The sequence below is a fragment of the Salvelinus sp. IW2-2015 genome, linkage group LG17 (assembly GCF_002910315.2).
Source record: "Salvelinus sp. IW2-2015 linkage group LG17, ASM291031v2, whole genome shotgun sequence".
Classification (NCBI taxonomy): Eukaryota; Metazoa; Chordata; class Actinopteri; order Salmoniformes; family Salmonidae; genus Salvelinus; species Salvelinus sp. IW2-2015.
The window spans coordinates 21,500,162-21,516,911 of NC_036857.1; the positions used below are offsets into that span (position 1 = coordinate 21,500,162).

A 16,750-nucleotide genomic window follows, 5' to 3' on the forward strand; every position below is an offset into this window, starting at 1 on the left:
TCCTCTTGACACCCCTCCCACCTCTGTCTGCCGTATTCTCTCTTTATTCTTGTTTCCTTATTAGGATGCCGGTGGGCGGAGTTGGGAGGTCGTCAGCTACATGGGAAACACCTGGGGACCACTGTGATAGGATAAATGCACCACTTCCCCATTCATGGGGAGACTCTCTCCATGCAGACACCTTTTATAGATTTTGGTTTGTGTTCTTGGTGGTTTTTGGTTGTTTGTTTTAGCATCTTTCAACACCCTGCATTATCACATTCATGCATGCAAAACACTCACTTACACTACTGATTACTGATTACACACACCATTGTATATTATACTTAGTTACTTTATTTAATAAATATATATTTTGTTACTCCATATCTCCACGTTGTCTCCCTTTTGTTACGGGCTTTGAGCCGGTTCGTGACAAGTGGGGGCTCATCCGGGATTATTGAACGTATTGGTTTGGAGAACGTGGAGGTACGTGTTTGGTTTCATATTTTGTTTGAGTTTGATAGGCCCAGTATTGGTTGCTTGTTTTGTTTGTGTGCTGTGTTGGAGAGAGTACATGGTAGTTTCCAGGGCCCTGCCCAGCCTGGAAACTCTTGTTTCTACTTTCTGTTGGGACATCGGTCTGAGGTGAGTAATCGGCTGTGTACCTCAGTGGGAGATTTGGTAGGGTAGTGGAACTTGCTACCTGGAGCTATAGCCTTTTACCCCTGATAGGCTTAGCGACGTGTTTCATTTTGGAATATGTTGGGCATGGTTAATGTTTGTTATTTTTGTGTGGTGTCTGTGACTGAGCAGTTGTCTCGGGGCACATCCGTGGCTTGGTGGAATCTGCCAGCGTGCTGGGGGTTTATTTCCTTGCCAGCGGGTACAGTTCGTAAATACCCACCGCAAATCCGCACGAAGACTAGGGTTGAGTTAATGTAGGTTTGGGGAAGCTCCGTATCTCATCTCTCTTCTGTGGTGCTCAGGGTGATTGTCATTTCTTGGGTTGTGATCTGGTGTGCTCAGCAGAGGGAAGAGTGAGAATATTTTTTTTTGTAACTATGGCGTCTTGTGTAGATGAGTTCATTCGCTTTCCATCAGAGGAATTGTTAGAATTAGGTACTAAAGAACAGCTGTTAAAGATCGCCGAAACACTACAAGGTTGAAATTAGTGATAAACGTTTAAAGAATTCTATTAGGTTGATATTGAAGGCCAATCTGATGGAGAGTGGTGTTCTTGAAGTTACCACTGGGCCAGCCTCTGCTGAGGAGTCATCTCCCCGTAACGTTACAATGGCCATTCCATCGGTTAGTCCTAGTAGTCTTCTTTTTGAACAGCAGAAAGAACTGCTTCTGTTACAGCTAGAGCATGATCGTGAGAAGCTAAATCATGAATCGTGTAAAGTATGAAAAGGAATTAGCATTTAAACAAGATATGGAGATGGCTAAAATCAAGTTGCAACAAGAACGGATAGAGTTGATTAGGGAAGGAAAGATTTCAGGGGAGAGTTTGTTCTGGGAAGGTGACCCAGATTTACCTAGGGGTCGTTCCTCTTTTGGTCGTGCCCCGGACATATTTGATATTGTTGGGAACTTACGGTTATTGCCTCAGTTAATGAAAAGGACCCTGAGACATTCTTTTTGTTGTTGTGGCGTGTTGCTGACGCTAGGAATTGGCCTGATTCTGACCGCACCTTAATGGTTGCAGTGTGTGCTGACTGGTAAAGCGCAGGAAGCATATTCAGCCCTTAGTGTACACGACAGTGTCAGTTATGATAAGGTTAAAACAGCTGTGTTACAGATTTATGAATTGTCCCTGAAGCTACCGCCAACGATTTAGAAATTTAAAAAGGGATGATAAAACAGACTCATGTTGAGTTTGCGCGACAATTATCTTTACAATTTAATCGCTGGTGTTCTGCCTCTGCAGTTGTGACTTTCCAAGGGCTGTTGTGACTGATTATGGTAGAGCAATTTAAGGACACAATCCCTGATCGTATTGCCACATATATTAACGAACGAAAAGTAAAGAATGTCGCTGAAGCTGCGGTTTTGGCGGATGAGTATGTGTTGACTCACAAAAGTGTCTTTGCAGAGCCCCATATTCGGAATGAGTGGGGCGTTCGGATAGATCAGGGCTTCGCTCACCGAGACACTTTGGTTCACGGACAGAGTTTAATTCAACTAGGGTTGAGCCTGACTCCCGTGGAAAAGCTGACTTTGGGCAAGAGTGTCATTACTGTCATATTCAGGTCATTGGAAAAACGAATGTCCGGTTCTCAGGAAAAGGATAAATTCAGTACGCATGATTACGTTAAACTAAGCCTACGGCGTTAGCTGCGCCTGTTCCACATCAGTTCACTCATGACACATGGTCTCAGGCCCAGGCGCAGGTGAAAGTCCATATTCACCCAGGCTATTTACCTTTCATTACGGAAGGTTTTGTGTCTATATTTAGGGAGTAAGGAATTGTGCCTGTGAAGATCTTGAGAGACACAGGTGCCTCGAATCGTTTGTGTTGGGTCTGTGTTACCCTTTTCGCCGAGACTGATTCAGGAATAGTGTTCTAATTAGGGGTATAGGTTGAACACTCTGTCAGTTCCATTGCATAAACTGATGTTGGATTGTGGGCTGGTAAAAGGTGAGGTTGTTGTGGGGTGCGTCCCTTCGTTGCCTATTGAGGTATTGACGTTATTCTTGGGAATAACTTGGCTGGTGATCGTGTATGGCCTGTCGAGTTCCATCTCTAGTTGATCCCATAAAGCCGTCAGTTGTTGAGATTCCTGATGAGAGTGTACAGAGCTCCCCAGAGATGTTCAGTGCGTGTGCCGTGACGCGTTCTATGAGTAGTGGCGAACTGGTCACTGTGCCGACAATGAGAATACCACAAAGAAGTATGCCACTGCTTTCCCTGTTATTCCGTTATCTGTTACCCACTCAGATCTAATCAATGCGCAACGGACTGACACCAACTTAGAAGAGTTGCGTGACCAAATTGTGCCTGTGGAACAGTTGGGCAATCTTCTCTCTCCCACGATCCTATCATCTCTCCCTTCTGCTAAATCCTTCTACCTCCTGTCTCCTGATTCTGCCTCTTCGACCCTACTCTCCACCCTTTACGTCACTCTGTCCCCTTTCCTCCCGGCCTGGCTCAGCCTTCCCCTCCTGCTCCGTTACTGAGTGACTCCTTGCGAGCTTACAGAAAGGGCTGAAGGCAGCTGAGCGAAAATGGAGAGAACTAAACTTCCGGAGGACCTATCATCCTTTCACTCCCTCTCCACCTTCTCTTCCTCTGTATCTGCTGCTAAAGCCACTTTCTATCACTCTAAATTTCAAGCTTCTGCCTCGAACCCTAGGAAACTCTTTTCCACCTTCTCCTCCCTTCTGAATCCTCCACCCCTCCCCGCGGACGACTTTGTCAATCATAAAAGAAAAAAATGGTTGACGACATCCGCTACTCATTCACTCAGCCTATTGAGTCCACTGGTCTCACTCACACAGAACTACCCTATGCCTTGACCTCTTTCTCCCCTCTCTCTCCAGATCACATTCTGCGACTAGTGAGCTCTGGCTGCCCGACAACCTGCCTGCTCTACCCCATCCGCTCCTCCCTTCCCAAGACCATCTCTGGAGATCTTCTCCCATTCCTCACTTCCCTCATCAACTCATCCCTGAACACTGGCTATGTCCCCTCTGACTTCAAAATGGCCTGAGTTGCTCCACACCTCAAGAAACCAACACTCAACATATCTGACATCAAAAACTATAGACCTGTATCCCTTCTTTCTTTTCTTTCCAAAATACTTGAGCATGCTGTCTCTGATCAACTCTCTCGTTATCGCTCTCAGAACGATCTTCTTGACCCTAACCAGTCAGGCTTCAAGACGGGTCACTCAACCGAGACTGCTCTTTTCTGTGTCCCGGACTCTTTGATTGCATTCTACCTGGCAGGCCACTCTACCAGGTGACGTGGAGAGGATCTGTGTCTGCACCACATACTCTCACTACTGGTGTCCCCCAGTGCTTGGTTCAAGGCCCTCTACTCTTCTCGCTATACACCAAGTTACTCATCTCCATCATATCCTCACATGGTCTCTTCTATCATTCCTATGCAGACACACTCAACTACTTTTCTCCTTCCCCCCTTCTGACACCCAGGTGGCGACATGCATCTCTGTGTGCCTGACAGATATCTCAACTTGGATGTCGTACCTCAAGCTCAACTTCGACAAGACGGAACTGCTCTTCCTCCCGGGGAAGGCCTGCCTGCTCAAAGACCTCTCCATCATGGTTGACAACTCCAGTGTCACCTTCCCAGAGTGCAAAGAACCTTGGCGTGACCTGCACAACACCCTGTAGTTCTCTTCAAACATCAAAGCAGTGACAAGCTCCTGCAGGTTCATGCTCTACAACATCCGTAGAGTACGACCCTATCTCACACAGGAAGTGGCGCAGGTCCTAATCCAGGCACTTGTCCTTTCCCGTCTGGACTACTGCAACTCGCTGTTGACTGGGCTCCCCGCTTGTGCCATCAAACCCCTGCAACTTATCCAGAACGCAGCAGCCCGCCTGGTGTTCAACCTTTCCAAGTTCTCTCATGTTACCCTGCTCCTCCGCACACTCCACTGGCTTCCAGGTGAAGCTCACATCCGCTACAAGACAATGGTTTTTGCCTACGGAGCAGCAAGAGGACCTGCCCCTCCCTACCTTCAGGCTATGCTCAAACCCTACGCCCAAATCCGAGGACTCCGTTCTGCCACCTCAGGTCCCTTGGCTCTCCCAACCCTATGGGGGGGCAGCTCCCGCACAGCCCAGTCCAAGCTCTTCTCTGTCCTGGCACCTCAATGGTGGAACCAGATTCCCCCTGAAGCTAGGACAGCAGAGTCCCTGCCCATCTTCTGAAACCCTACCTCTTCAAACAGTATTTTAATAAAATAATGCTCCTCCTCACCTTGACCCCCCCCCTTCTAGCTCGGACTCTACTGATAGCTACATTATTGAGGAAAAATGTACTTTCCATGCCTGTGATATGTGGTTGTCCCACCTAGTTATCTTAAGATAAATGCTCTAAGTCTCTCTGGATAGGAGCGTCTACTTTATTACTAAAATGGCTCAACTTAGCCCACCCTCCCCTATATTGCACTTTTTTGGGACGATCACAAACATCAATGTCTGTGGATGTTTTTTCTGACCTACAGTAAATTATTACAACAGCACTAAGAGGTTAGCTAATCCACTTACTTGTGTAGCAGCTTGTCCACATAGATAGGGATGAAGTAAGGGAAAAGGTAGGGAGCAACACAATTCGAGATGACCAGACACAGTTGGCTCTTCACCCAGCTGACACACACTTTCCATATCCAGGAGAAGCTCTGAGGAAGAAGAAAACATCTATATACCATCTTTCTCTCTCTATTTCCTCCACCCATGTCCCCCCTTATCCTAGCATAGTTAAACCAGACTAGTGAGTACAGCATTTAGTCTGGTTTAACCAGGATACCCTTATCTCTATACCAAGACAAGACTTAGTGCTGAACTCACCAGCTTGCGGCCCTCTATAGCCTCTCTGTAGCTGTTGAAGCTGATCCAGGGTCCGAAAATGACAGTTCCCACGAAGTAGATGTAGCCCATGAACTCCACAGGAGAGGGCACGTTGGTCACCACACCTCGGTCCAGGTCAAAGGCCAGAGAAATGGCCTTCATAGCTACCACCATCTGGGAACCTGCAGATACATACCGCAGTGAGTCTTCAAATATTAATTACAGTTGAAGTCGGAAGTTTACATACACTTAGGTTGGAGTCCTTAAAACTCGTTTTTCAACCACTCCACAAATGTCTTGTTAACAAACTATAGTTTTGGCAAGTCTACTTTGTGCGTGACACAAGTAATTTTCCCAACAATTGTTTACAGACAGGTTATTTCACTTATAATTCACTGTATCACAATTCCAGTGGGTCAGAAGTTTACATACACTTGTAACGGTCGTCTTGTGGTGAATGAGCGGACCAAGGCGCAGCGGGTGATGAATACATAATGATATTTATTAAAGCAAAGACGAAACACTAAGAACACTTGAGAAATACAAAAACAACAAAACGACGTAGACAGACCTGGACTTGAGAACTTACAATATACGAAGAACGCACGAACAGGAACAGACTACATACACGAACGACAAAACGAAACAGTCCCGTGTGGTAACATATACGGACACAGGAGACAACCACCCACAACAAACAATGTGAAACAACCTACCTATATATGGTTCTCAATCAGAGGAAACGTCAAACACCTGCCTCTGATTGAGAACCATACAAGGTCAATTAACAATGACACTTAACATAAAACAAACAACACAGACTGCCCACCCAGCTCACGTCCTGACCCACTAAACACAACTATACAAAAGGAAAACAAGGTCAGGAACGTGACAACACTAAGTTGACTGTGCCTTTAAACAGCTTGGAAAATTCCAGAAAATTATGTTATGGCTTTAGAAGCTTCTGATAGGCTAATTGACATCATTTGAGTCAATTGGAGGTGTACCTGTGGATGTATTTCAAGGCCTACCTTCAAACTCTGTGCCTCTTTGCTTAACATCATGGGAACATCATGGGAAAATCAAAAGAAATAAGCCAAATTGTAGACCTCCACACGTCTGGTTCATCCTTGGGAGCAATTTCCAAACGCCTGAAGGTACCACGTTCATCTGTACAAACAATAGTACGCAAGTATAAACACCATGGGACCACGCAGCCGTCATACTGCTCAGGAAGGAGACGCGTTCTGTCTCCTAGAGATGAACGTACCTTGGTGCGAAAAGTGCAACTCAATCCCAGAACAACAGCAAAGGAATTTGTGAAGATGCTGGAGGAAACGGGTACAAAAGTATCTATAGCCACAGTAAAACGAGTCCTATATCGACATAACCTGAAAGGGCGCTCAGTAAGGAAGAAGCCACTGCTTCAAAACCGCCATAAAAAAGCCAGACTACGGTTTGCAACTGCACATGGAGACAAAGATCGTACTTTTTGGAGAAATGTCCTCTGGTCTGATGAAACAAAAATTGAACTGTTTGGCCATAATGACCATCGTTATGTTTGGAGGAAAAAGGGGGAGACTTGCAAGCCGAAGAACACCATCCCAACCGTGAAGCACGGGGGTGGCAGCATCATGTTGTGGGGGTGCTTTGCTGCAGGAGGGACTGGTGCACTTCACAAAATAGATCATGAGGAGGGAAAATTATGTGGATATATTGAAGCAACATCTCAAGACATCAGTCAGGAAGTTAAAGCTTGGTCGCAAATGGGTCTTCCAAATGGACAATGACCCCAAGCATACTTCCAAAGTTGTGGCAAAATGGCTTAAAGACAACAAAATCAAGGTATTGGAGTGGCCATCACAAAGCCCTGACCTCAATCCCATAGAAAATTTGTGGGCAGAACTGAAAAAGCGTGTGCGAGCAAGGAGGCTACACCAGCTTTATCAGGAGGAATGGGCCAAAATTCACCCAACTTATTGTGGGAAGCTTGTGGAAGGCTACCCAAAACGTTTGACCCAAGTTAAACTATTTAAAGGCAATGCTACCAAATACTATTTGAGTGTATGTAAACTTCTGACCCACTGGGAATGTGATGAAAGAAATAAAAGCTGAAATAAATCATTCTCTCTACTATTATTCTGACATTTCACATTCTTAAAATAAAGTGGTGATCCTAACTGACCTAAGACAGGGAATTTTTTACTAGAATTAAATGTCAGGAATTGTGAAAAACTGAGTTCAAATGTATTTGGCTAAGGTGCATGTAAACTTCCGACTTCAACTGTAAATGTTTTCATTAATACCGTGAAAACATTGTTTGTAGCAGGGGTTGGAACCAAAATATTTTTGTATCGTTTCGTTTTGAACAGGATAATTTTTTCTCTCTCGTTCCGACCAGCAAAATAAAGATCTGAACCGGTTCGAACCAAAAAAAGTAACGGTTTATATCGTTCCTTTCTGTTACTTTTTAAACCTATGAAATCTCTTTATTTTAAAAATTTAGCTCGACATTAAATTACTTCACCAATCATGCGAGCAAGCTATAGCTCAGTGAGCTGTTTTATATGCGTGATGGAGAGACAAGTATAGGGTGCAAAATGCAACTTACATTTTGCAGGTGGGGAAAGAGCGAGAGAGGGTGGAGGAGGAAGTTTGGCTTGAAGCGCTGGGCATCTTGTAATGACATGCATTATCTGAATTAGACCCACAGAATTATACCTACGGAGGAGTGACTTCTATGGAGGAACTTTGAAAGTCTTTGAACTTCAGAGTTGGCCTAATGTTGGACAAGAGAAGTTAGCTAGCTAACAAGCTTGTATGTGCAAAGCGGCACCAGAATTAAAAACACATCTTACCTTTTTGTAGTTAATAAAGCCAATGTGATAACTATAGTATTCCTAACTATCACTAAAAAAAGTTAATAAATTCTTCTCTAATTAAAAATCTCTCTCCTCCTGAATCTCACTTGTAACATCTGTAGGCTACAGCTATGCTTTGGAGGGGGAGGTGCAGTTAGCCTACACACACTGGCAAAGAGTTTCAGCTGGCAGGCACACTGGAAGAATTTTCTGATTGGCAGAGGGGGGCTTTGCATAGGTGTCTTGTTGCGTTTTTTTTGTAAAAGAGCGCTATTAACTGGTTCCAATGCTTTTAAAATAAAGGTTCTGTGCCGGAACAGTATAGATCACTTTCGTTCCTGGTTCTGATTCTGTTCCTTGAAAAAATATAAACCGGTTCAAACTCCTGGTTTGTAGTGTATATTCACACTGAGTGTAAGTATCAACCTCTCATTTTGTGCCAGGTGGTGGTGTCCATCATATGCATCTCTCTGGAAGGAACAGGGGAGAGTAGACTGATTAGACAACCATTTTCAATGCACTTTGAGGGATTTGATCACTGGCTGTTTATCATCCATTCTCTTTACTCAAACAGGCATCTGATGTTACCTGGTAACAGATCTACCTACCCCATGAGCAGGTAGATGAAGACGGTGATGGAGAGGAAGGTGGCCCGGTTACTGGAGTGCCGACAGAGGAAGAGGATGAGGTAGCATAGTAGACTGAGCAGCACCACCCACACCATGTGGAGCTCAAAGAACAGGTACAGGGTGTAGAACCCTCCTGCCACGGTGCTCAGGTGTTTCACATAAGAGGGGAGGCCTGACCAGGGGAACAAGACAACAAAAACAACAGCACACACAGAAGAGAATGAGAACATGTAGTAGTAGACATTAGTAGAACATGCATGTAATTATTCAGTTCTATATAATTTCTCAAATGTCATAATCAAAATCACTCTCCTATGACTCATCATGTTCTGTCGTTACCAGGAGCTCTGTTATATTCCAAAAGTCACATTTCACACAAAGAAATGCAAAATCTCACCCAGAATCCAGAGAAGTCGGCATAGAAGGCAGATGACCAGAAGCTGCCAGACCTGCTCCAGGCCCTGCTGAGCGGTGGGCAGAAGACAGCCCTCCGCAAGCTCATGGAAGAACTCCTGTCGGCTGAAGGACCCCATCACGCCATGCACAGGACCTTAGAAAGACAGTGGGGAAATAATAACGAGGAAGTATGTTCTAATAGGCAACATTACAATTTAAAATGTATAAGTTCCAATGGAAATAACAGACGTGACCACCACTCTTCTTTCTTTGTGCATGCCGACAATGGCAGTGATACACAATGCATCACGATTGACACATCTGTGCACCCTGCTGCAGGGGCATTACCAGACCTTGATAAGGAAAATGCATGATAAGCAGTTTTATTCCATTATAGGAGCAAGTAGACTGGTTCCAATTAAACGTGTAAAAGGTAAAAGGTGGTGTATTGAGTGATAGGACAGTGAGTGGCACTGGTGCAGCTGTGTACATCATGGAGTGAGTACCAGGCAATCTGCTAAATCAATGTCGGCTAAATCATAAATTCGCCCAGATAATCTACTACAAACTGACATGTTTACGTAATTTCGCAATTTAAAAAAAACTATTTGAATGCTAGTTTACAAGGACAWACTCACATGTAGCTAGCTAGCAAGGCTAGCAGTGCATTCCAAATCCTGCTTCGTCCTGATCCGCAGTGCAGTTTTCACACTACGCTTGGTATTTGCAAAGGTCGTAACTATAGACCTCCACTATTGTGCTTAGTTGAAAACATGATCTATTTGCTATTAAATTAATTCACTGACCATGCTTTCCCCATCAATCATCAGACATGATCAGATAATAAAATAGCTAGTGGCTGGATAGCCAGCCGAGCCCCACGTTCAACGAGACTCATTATTCCACACTTCACTTGCTTTAATTGTTTTGAGGAAAATAATGGGTCTTACCTTCAAACCAACCCTTCAACTAGCTGTTGTGTAAAATGGGTCTACGCGTCCGTTTATTCTCTCTGTAGCCACTTGACACTATAATGTACTTCACGCACTCTCGGTCCTGATGCTGACACCAAACTCCAGGTCACAGCATCAGCAGCAGTCGCTTCAGCCATGCATGCAGCCAGTGATACTCTACGAATGGATTAACCAATCAACTGCGTCGTTTTGGAGGAATCAGCCAATGATTGTAGTCGGTTGCTCCGATACAGATAGCTAACAAATCAACTGCAATTGTTCAGAGGTGGCTGACTCTTGTCTATACCCAATCACAAAGGGTACATAATGTTACCGGTATTATGCGACCAATGGGATGTATACGCCAAAAATGTGCGGTGCCTGCCAATGACGAGATTCGATTATCTGGCCCCGGTTACCCCGGTGGAAATTGCACTGGTGAAAAGTGATAGCATTCGTTTTGGAACCGGGCTACCACCCGGGCGTGAGCCAGGTGAGGTGCCCGTTCAAAACCCACAGCGAAACCTAGGCAAGATTAAGCACGTGGAGTAATGAGTAGGATTCCGTGTTCACATGCAAAAGTGGTTACTTTTGATAAAAACACTTTATCTGCCATCCCAATGAAAACTAGTTTGAAAATTCTAACATACTTTATGGAAAATATAAGTATGTTTCTGACCTATGTAACGTTCTGCCTAGTTGACGTCATGACCATGAGACGCAATTACTGTTAGATTTGAAAGGTTGCCCTTCACTCACCGCTTTTGCCCGTTCCCGTCGAGGGCCATAGACCGGTGCACTAAGACTCATATTAATATAACTCCCTCAATATCATGTATTTGCAAACGCTTTCAAGGGGCAGGGCTTTGTCCCAGACAATCCTTACAGAACAAAGTTTATACAGATCAAAATTGATTAGCAAAAAATCTAAGTAGTGAGTAAAGTAGTAACTCTACTGTGGCGGTGGTAGACCAGGGAATATCAGATTAGAATGACAATATCTGCGGTTTCTGAAGGTAACTATAACGACAATCTAAATTCAGTCTAACCAATATTTACATCAGAGATAGGAGTAAACATGGGGCCCTAGATTGTCATGTTTACACAAGCATATTTTAGTGTTCACCTCTTGTTGTAAAACAAGGATAACATATGGAGCAGACGCGTGCCTCTTTAAAAATAATCTCAGCGAAATGACGTTGCAACGCAGATATTGTGCGAGATGCAAGACTTCTTCTCAGTCACACACAGCATGGGCAGGGGTTCGCGTCACGCTGTTACTGTGTGTTAGCCATGGGACCAAACAGGGGAGAAGTTGAGCTGTGCGCTTCAAAGCTCTTAGTTGTTGCGGAAATTGACCCACTTTGAGGTTTACGTTCTGCACCTACTTCATTTCAGATTCTACCTTTAATTAACATATTCTAATAGTGAAGATAAGTGTCATCAAGATAAGTGATACACGGCTGCTGTAATACAGAGCCTGATACAAAAGGACTTTACAGTTAAGGTTAGGTATTTGGATGTTAGCTGCAATACTTAAAGCCAAGTGAATCAATATATTTCTAGGCATGCTTACATTCACTTTAAAATGAGTTTCTTGTGACATGAAAAACACATACCTGGAAAGTGTCAATAATAAAGACAAATGCAATAAATGTGTAAGTAATCCTATTATCAATKAAAAAATACATTTACAATCAGCCTGAGGTAGTTATGCAGAATTCAACTGGAGACATATCATTTCGACATACATAGACTTTGTTACCCAAATTTAACAACACTGTCCACATTACACAGACTACAGATATAGGGATTCACTTGTTCTTATGACAGGTACATTTTGTAATTAATCAACAGCAATGCATCTGATTATTTATGCGTACATAAATTGGTGAAGTTCAATTTCTGGACAACTCAATGGTTAAGGCCCAGAGAGAAACCCTACAGGCCTTTTTGAACATAATCTAAAAAGCAGATGAACATTATTTGATATGGAAATAYATTTTGATGTGCCACATCAGAGGAGTTAACTAGTTTAATAGCATGTCATTTAATAATGCATGGACACTAGCCCTTACATGGCAATGGATCAWAAGATCTGAATGAATCATAACTCAAAAATGTATATATTCTATTCTAATACAAAAAAAATGTCAAGATCTCAAAAGCAAAACCATAACATTTCAGAGGACAGTTAATCACTTGAAATGCTTGACAGAATGTTTCAAAATCATGATCAATTGTGGAAAGTTATTTTCTCAAACTCATGAAGGAATAAATACCAAAATCATGATGCGAGGCAAAACAAGTGTTTCAAGGTATAACTCCTTTCTGAAACAGCGTCCACATCGGTGGAGAGGAAACAAAACAAACTTAAAATCATGATCGGACTAATTATCCCATTTGTTTTATCATCATTTGGGATCATATAATAACCTCAATGTCATAAGCAACTTTTTGCAATTTTTCTCCTTTAGTTAACAACACAGGCCAAAGTTCCTCTTGACGCACATAATTAACTTTCTCTGCTGGGCCTGGATGTTTGACTCTACTACTCTTTTTCTTCTTTTTAGAATGATCATGTTTAGTTGAGAGATCATGGCTCTTCTTATTAAGCTTCTTGTTGAGCTTCTTGTTAAGCTTCTTAAGCTGCTTGGGTGTGAGTGTGACCTGAATGGGAGGTGTTGGTTGCATCGTGGACGTGGACTCAAACCCAGGTCGAGGCTCGAGGTCGGGTCTGGGTATGCCCCTGGGGTACTCGTGACGCTGGCAGAAGAGCACCCCACATTTCCGGCAGCGGTACGCCTCTTCTTTGGCATGGATGGTTTGGTGACGCTTCAGGTTGTGGTGTGTGGTGAACGAGCGCTCACACTGGTCGCAGGGAAAGGGGCGCTCCCCAGTGTGAACACGCTGGTGCTCAGTGTAGTGGCTGCGGCTCAGGAAACGTTTCCCACACACACCACAGGGAAAGGGCCTTTCTTCGTCATGGAACTGTTTGTGTCTCACCATCTGAGGAAAAGAGAAGAAGTTCTGGCCGCACACCTCACAGGTAAATCCTCCAACTGGATTGGCGCTGTACGGAGGTGGCAATAGCAGAGTGGGTGGCCGCTTGTACGGCTTCAGGGAAGGTTCTGGTACAATTAAAGGAGTCGATGGGGCAATCCATTTTTGTACTTTCAGGTTACCAGTAGATTCGTTTTGAAGAATTGCCATTGCAGCCTCACGCACTTTGAAAACCGCAGCACCTGCTGCAGCCCTCTTACCCAGCCCATTGGTCCCAGTTTCCTGGTCAGCCATGTCTACTCCACTCAGGACCCTGGCAAAGCAATGAGTCAGAAATATAGATCAGAGGTCAATAAAAATCATTAGGGACAGAAACCTCTGAAGTACAGTAAAAAAGAGTTGATTGGCTTGATGTTAGCAGAGAAACACAAGTTCCCATACTATAGCAAATATAATTTTCTTTACAATTTGTAATAGTTCAATGTAGCTAGCTAACATTGAGCCATTTTTTACCCGGCTAGCTACCCAGTGCATCTTCTTACCTCCAGATAGCCCAGAGGCCAGTAGATGGCAATATTGAATCGTTTGATCTTACCGTCCAAAGGGACTGCATGCAGCCGGCTATAAACTTGTATCCCCATGGACTGGTTCGTACACAAAACATTCTCCATTCAGGCTGCAAAGGCATCATTTTCCTCCTTAACTGGACTTAATGGCAAGAAGGTGGGAAATATGTGCATCATTTCTTTATGAAACACCATTTTACACCACCATGCTAGAGTTTAAATGCCAGTCCTGGATGTTGCATATCACGTTCTGCCAATCAGGTTGTAGCAGTCGGTTTACTCTTGGGCTGCGGTACAATCGTGTTATTTTTACCCCCTCAACCCTCGCACTAGCTACTTTCCCTCGGGGGAAACCCAGTTGAAACTGGATGCAATTTGGTTGCCATCTTAAGTGATATGGGTTGCCATCTTAAGTGATTGGGGTTGATATGACCCACAATTCAATACAARCAGTAGTGACGTGTCAAACGTCGGTGGCCGTGAAGTGTCAAATGTAATCAACGCTGCATTTTTCGGCATTCGAGAAAAAATTACAATGCTAGCTTGCAAGCAAAAAAATTCTATAATATTATAAATGAAAGATTTTAGCGGTGGCCAATGGCAATAGGATGTTCAAAGTGGCCGACTCAGTGGGGAGCCTATAAAGCGTAGCTAGCTAGCTTCATAAACATTTTTGGGGAATTCTGAAATTTATTTGGAATAAATTTCCGAAATATAAAACTAGCTAGCCAGCTATTTCTTTCCGCCTTCGCCATTAAAATCTTTTTAAGGAGTAAGTCGAAGCATTTTCACCCTGAATGAAGAATGTAGATAAAACAAACGGGTCCACAGGGGATATGAGTGTATAGCCGACTGCATGCAGTCCCTTTGGACGGTAAGATGAAACGACTCAATATCGCCATCTGCCGGCCTGGGCTAACCTTCAGTAAACTCACATACTTGCCAACTACATAAAAACACTGCAAATTGGTTGCATCCGGCTATCTAGTAAAATAATGTGGAAAGTAGCTAGTTAGGATAGTTAACATTCATGATGGCTCGTTCTGCTAATAATAGCTAACGTTAGCTCATGTGACTTTTTCAAAAGATAATTTCTGGACCATCAATACTTGAACATTTGCCATTCATATAACATTACGCAAATAGTATACAACGGGTGGCAGTAAATAGAAAACTACTTACAGAAAATAACGTTTAAATGTATAAAGTTCTCGGATGAAATTTCACAAATAGGCAAACTAGTCAAATTTCATGGCAGTCTTCTTGAGCGCTTTTTGCATGTTAGGTGCAACACCAACACATCCCGCTAGAAACATAAGCACCCAATTTAGTTCCTACATTACTGTAACTCTGTAATAATTATAAATCCTACCAAAAATATCTATCATGATGTGGATCAATAAGGTTTAAAAAATAAATAATTATATATATGTGAACACCTGCAACCTTGCCGTGAAAGTGTACTTTGTCATTACTATATGTGTTTGAGATCATCAATTCTGCTCAGTTGCTGAAGTAAGTATGATGGATTTGAGTAGCCTAACTATCGCCATGATGTTCTGAAATTAAATCTGTGAAAACCCATAGACAAGGATTTTGGTAGAAAATAGAATTGAATCAAAATGTTCAATCTTCTTAAAAAGTCTCTCACTCAAAAGTGGTGCTTGATGAAGTTCTTCAGAAATTCTGCCAGGTGTCACTGTTGTCTGCAGAATAGCCTACAAACGATTTGGAAAAGAATAGATCATTCATTTACTCCAAATAATTTAGGATTACACATAATTTACTTATGACCCAGATGAAACAGTGATGTAAATAGAGGAAGCAGTGGTGGGCACTAATACTTTTGTGTATAAACGTAGACATACACTACAAAACCCTAATAGTGAGTTGCACCTCATTTTGCCTTCAGAACAGCCTCAATTCCTCGGAGCATCTACTCTACAAGGTGTCGAAAGCATTCCACAGGGATGCTAGCCCATGTTGACTCCAATGCTTCCCAAAGTTGTGTCAAGTTGGCTGGATGTCCTATAGGTGGTGGACCATTCTTGATACACACGTAAAACTGTTGAGCGTGAAAAACCCAGCAGCATTACAGTTCTTGACTCACTCAAACCGGTGCGCCTGGCACTTACTACCATACCCCGTTCAAAGGCACTAAAATATTTTGTCTTGCCCATTCACCATGTGAATGGCACACATGCACAATCCATGTCTCAATTGTCTCCAGGCTCAAAAATGCTTATTTAACCTGTCTCCTCCCCTTCCTCTACACTGATTGAAGTGGATTTAACATGTGACATCTATAAGGGATCACTGCTTTCACCTGCATTCACCTGGTCAGTCTATGTCATGAAAAGAGCAGGTGTTCCTGATGTTTTGTACACTCAGTGTATATAATGGGTATTTCAGATGGTGTATGTGCGTATGCTTGCGTGCATGTGTGTTTGAATGAGAGAGAGACACAGTGTCATTATATAGAGATCCAGTTTTTGGTGGCCATTGCTATTTTATGCGAGAAGGAAAGAGGTCAATGATGAATGATAGGGGTAGGTTAACACCACCCCTCTCCACCTATGCCCCGGGTGATAGACTGCACTCCAGACACAAGTGTGGAAATTGATCTATCATGCTGCTTCTGAGAGTTAAATCAATATCTGTTTCATTTTTTTCTCATTGCAGTGCTGAGAGAAACAGCAGACCCCTGTTGACACTAGTCTAGTACAAACCTGTATTTTACTCTACTGTACCATTCTGTGTGAGATATTATCTACTGGGTGTGTTCGCTGTGGAGAGACTTGATGAGACGCATAGAGAAT

General features: G+C 43.3%; 2 protein-coding genes across 3 annotated transcripts in view; both read right to left on the reverse strand.

Moving 5' to 3' along the window:
- The window catches only part of LOC111977229 (protein-serine O-palmitoleoyltransferase porcupine-like), a 30,480-nt gene extending 19,943 nt beyond the window's left edge, over positions 1 to 10,537 (reverse strand). The window contains 6 exon segments of the mRNA XM_024006598.1: positions 5,224 to 5,354; positions 5,524 to 5,705; positions 8,811 to 8,854; positions 8,993 to 9,185; positions 9,411 to 9,563; positions 10,360 to 10,537. Coding sequence (XP_023862366.1) covers positions 5,224 to 5,354; positions 5,524 to 5,705; positions 8,811 to 8,854; positions 8,993 to 9,185; positions 9,411 to 9,546 — 686 coding nt within the window. The 5' untranslated portion in view covers positions 9,547 to 9,563; positions 10,360 to 10,537.
- A 1,476-nt stretch (positions 10,538 to 12,013) lies between these two features.
- On the reverse strand, positions 12,014 to 15,227 carry LOC111977290 (zinc finger protein 429-like). 2 transcript variants are annotated; one of them, XM_024006687.1, is made up of 3 exons: positions 15,114 to 15,221; positions 13,961 to 14,068; positions 12,014 to 13,678 (listed from the first exon to the last, which is right to left on the reverse strand). In XM_024006687.1, the coding sequence occupies exon 3, from the start codon at positions 13,657 to 13,659 to the stop codon at positions 12,787 to 12,789; it is 873 nt and encodes a 290-aa protein (XP_023862455.1). In that variant the 5' UTR covers positions 13,660 to 13,678; positions 13,961 to 14,068; positions 15,114 to 15,221; the 3' UTR covers positions 12,014 to 12,786. The 2 variants fall into 2 exon arrangements, with proteins under 2 accessions (XP_023862455.1, XP_023862453.1); XM_024006685.2 differs by lacking the exon at positions 13,961 to 14,068 and having other exon boundaries at positions 15,114 to 15,227.
- Positions 15,228 to 16,750: the final 1,523 nt, after the last annotated feature.

Bases quoted from the DNA above. Each gene is read 5' to 3' on its own strand.
- LOC111977290 (XM_024006685.2), bottom strand. From the start codon at position 13,659: ATGGCTGACCAGGAAACTGGGACCAATGGGCTGGGTAAGAGGGCTGCA.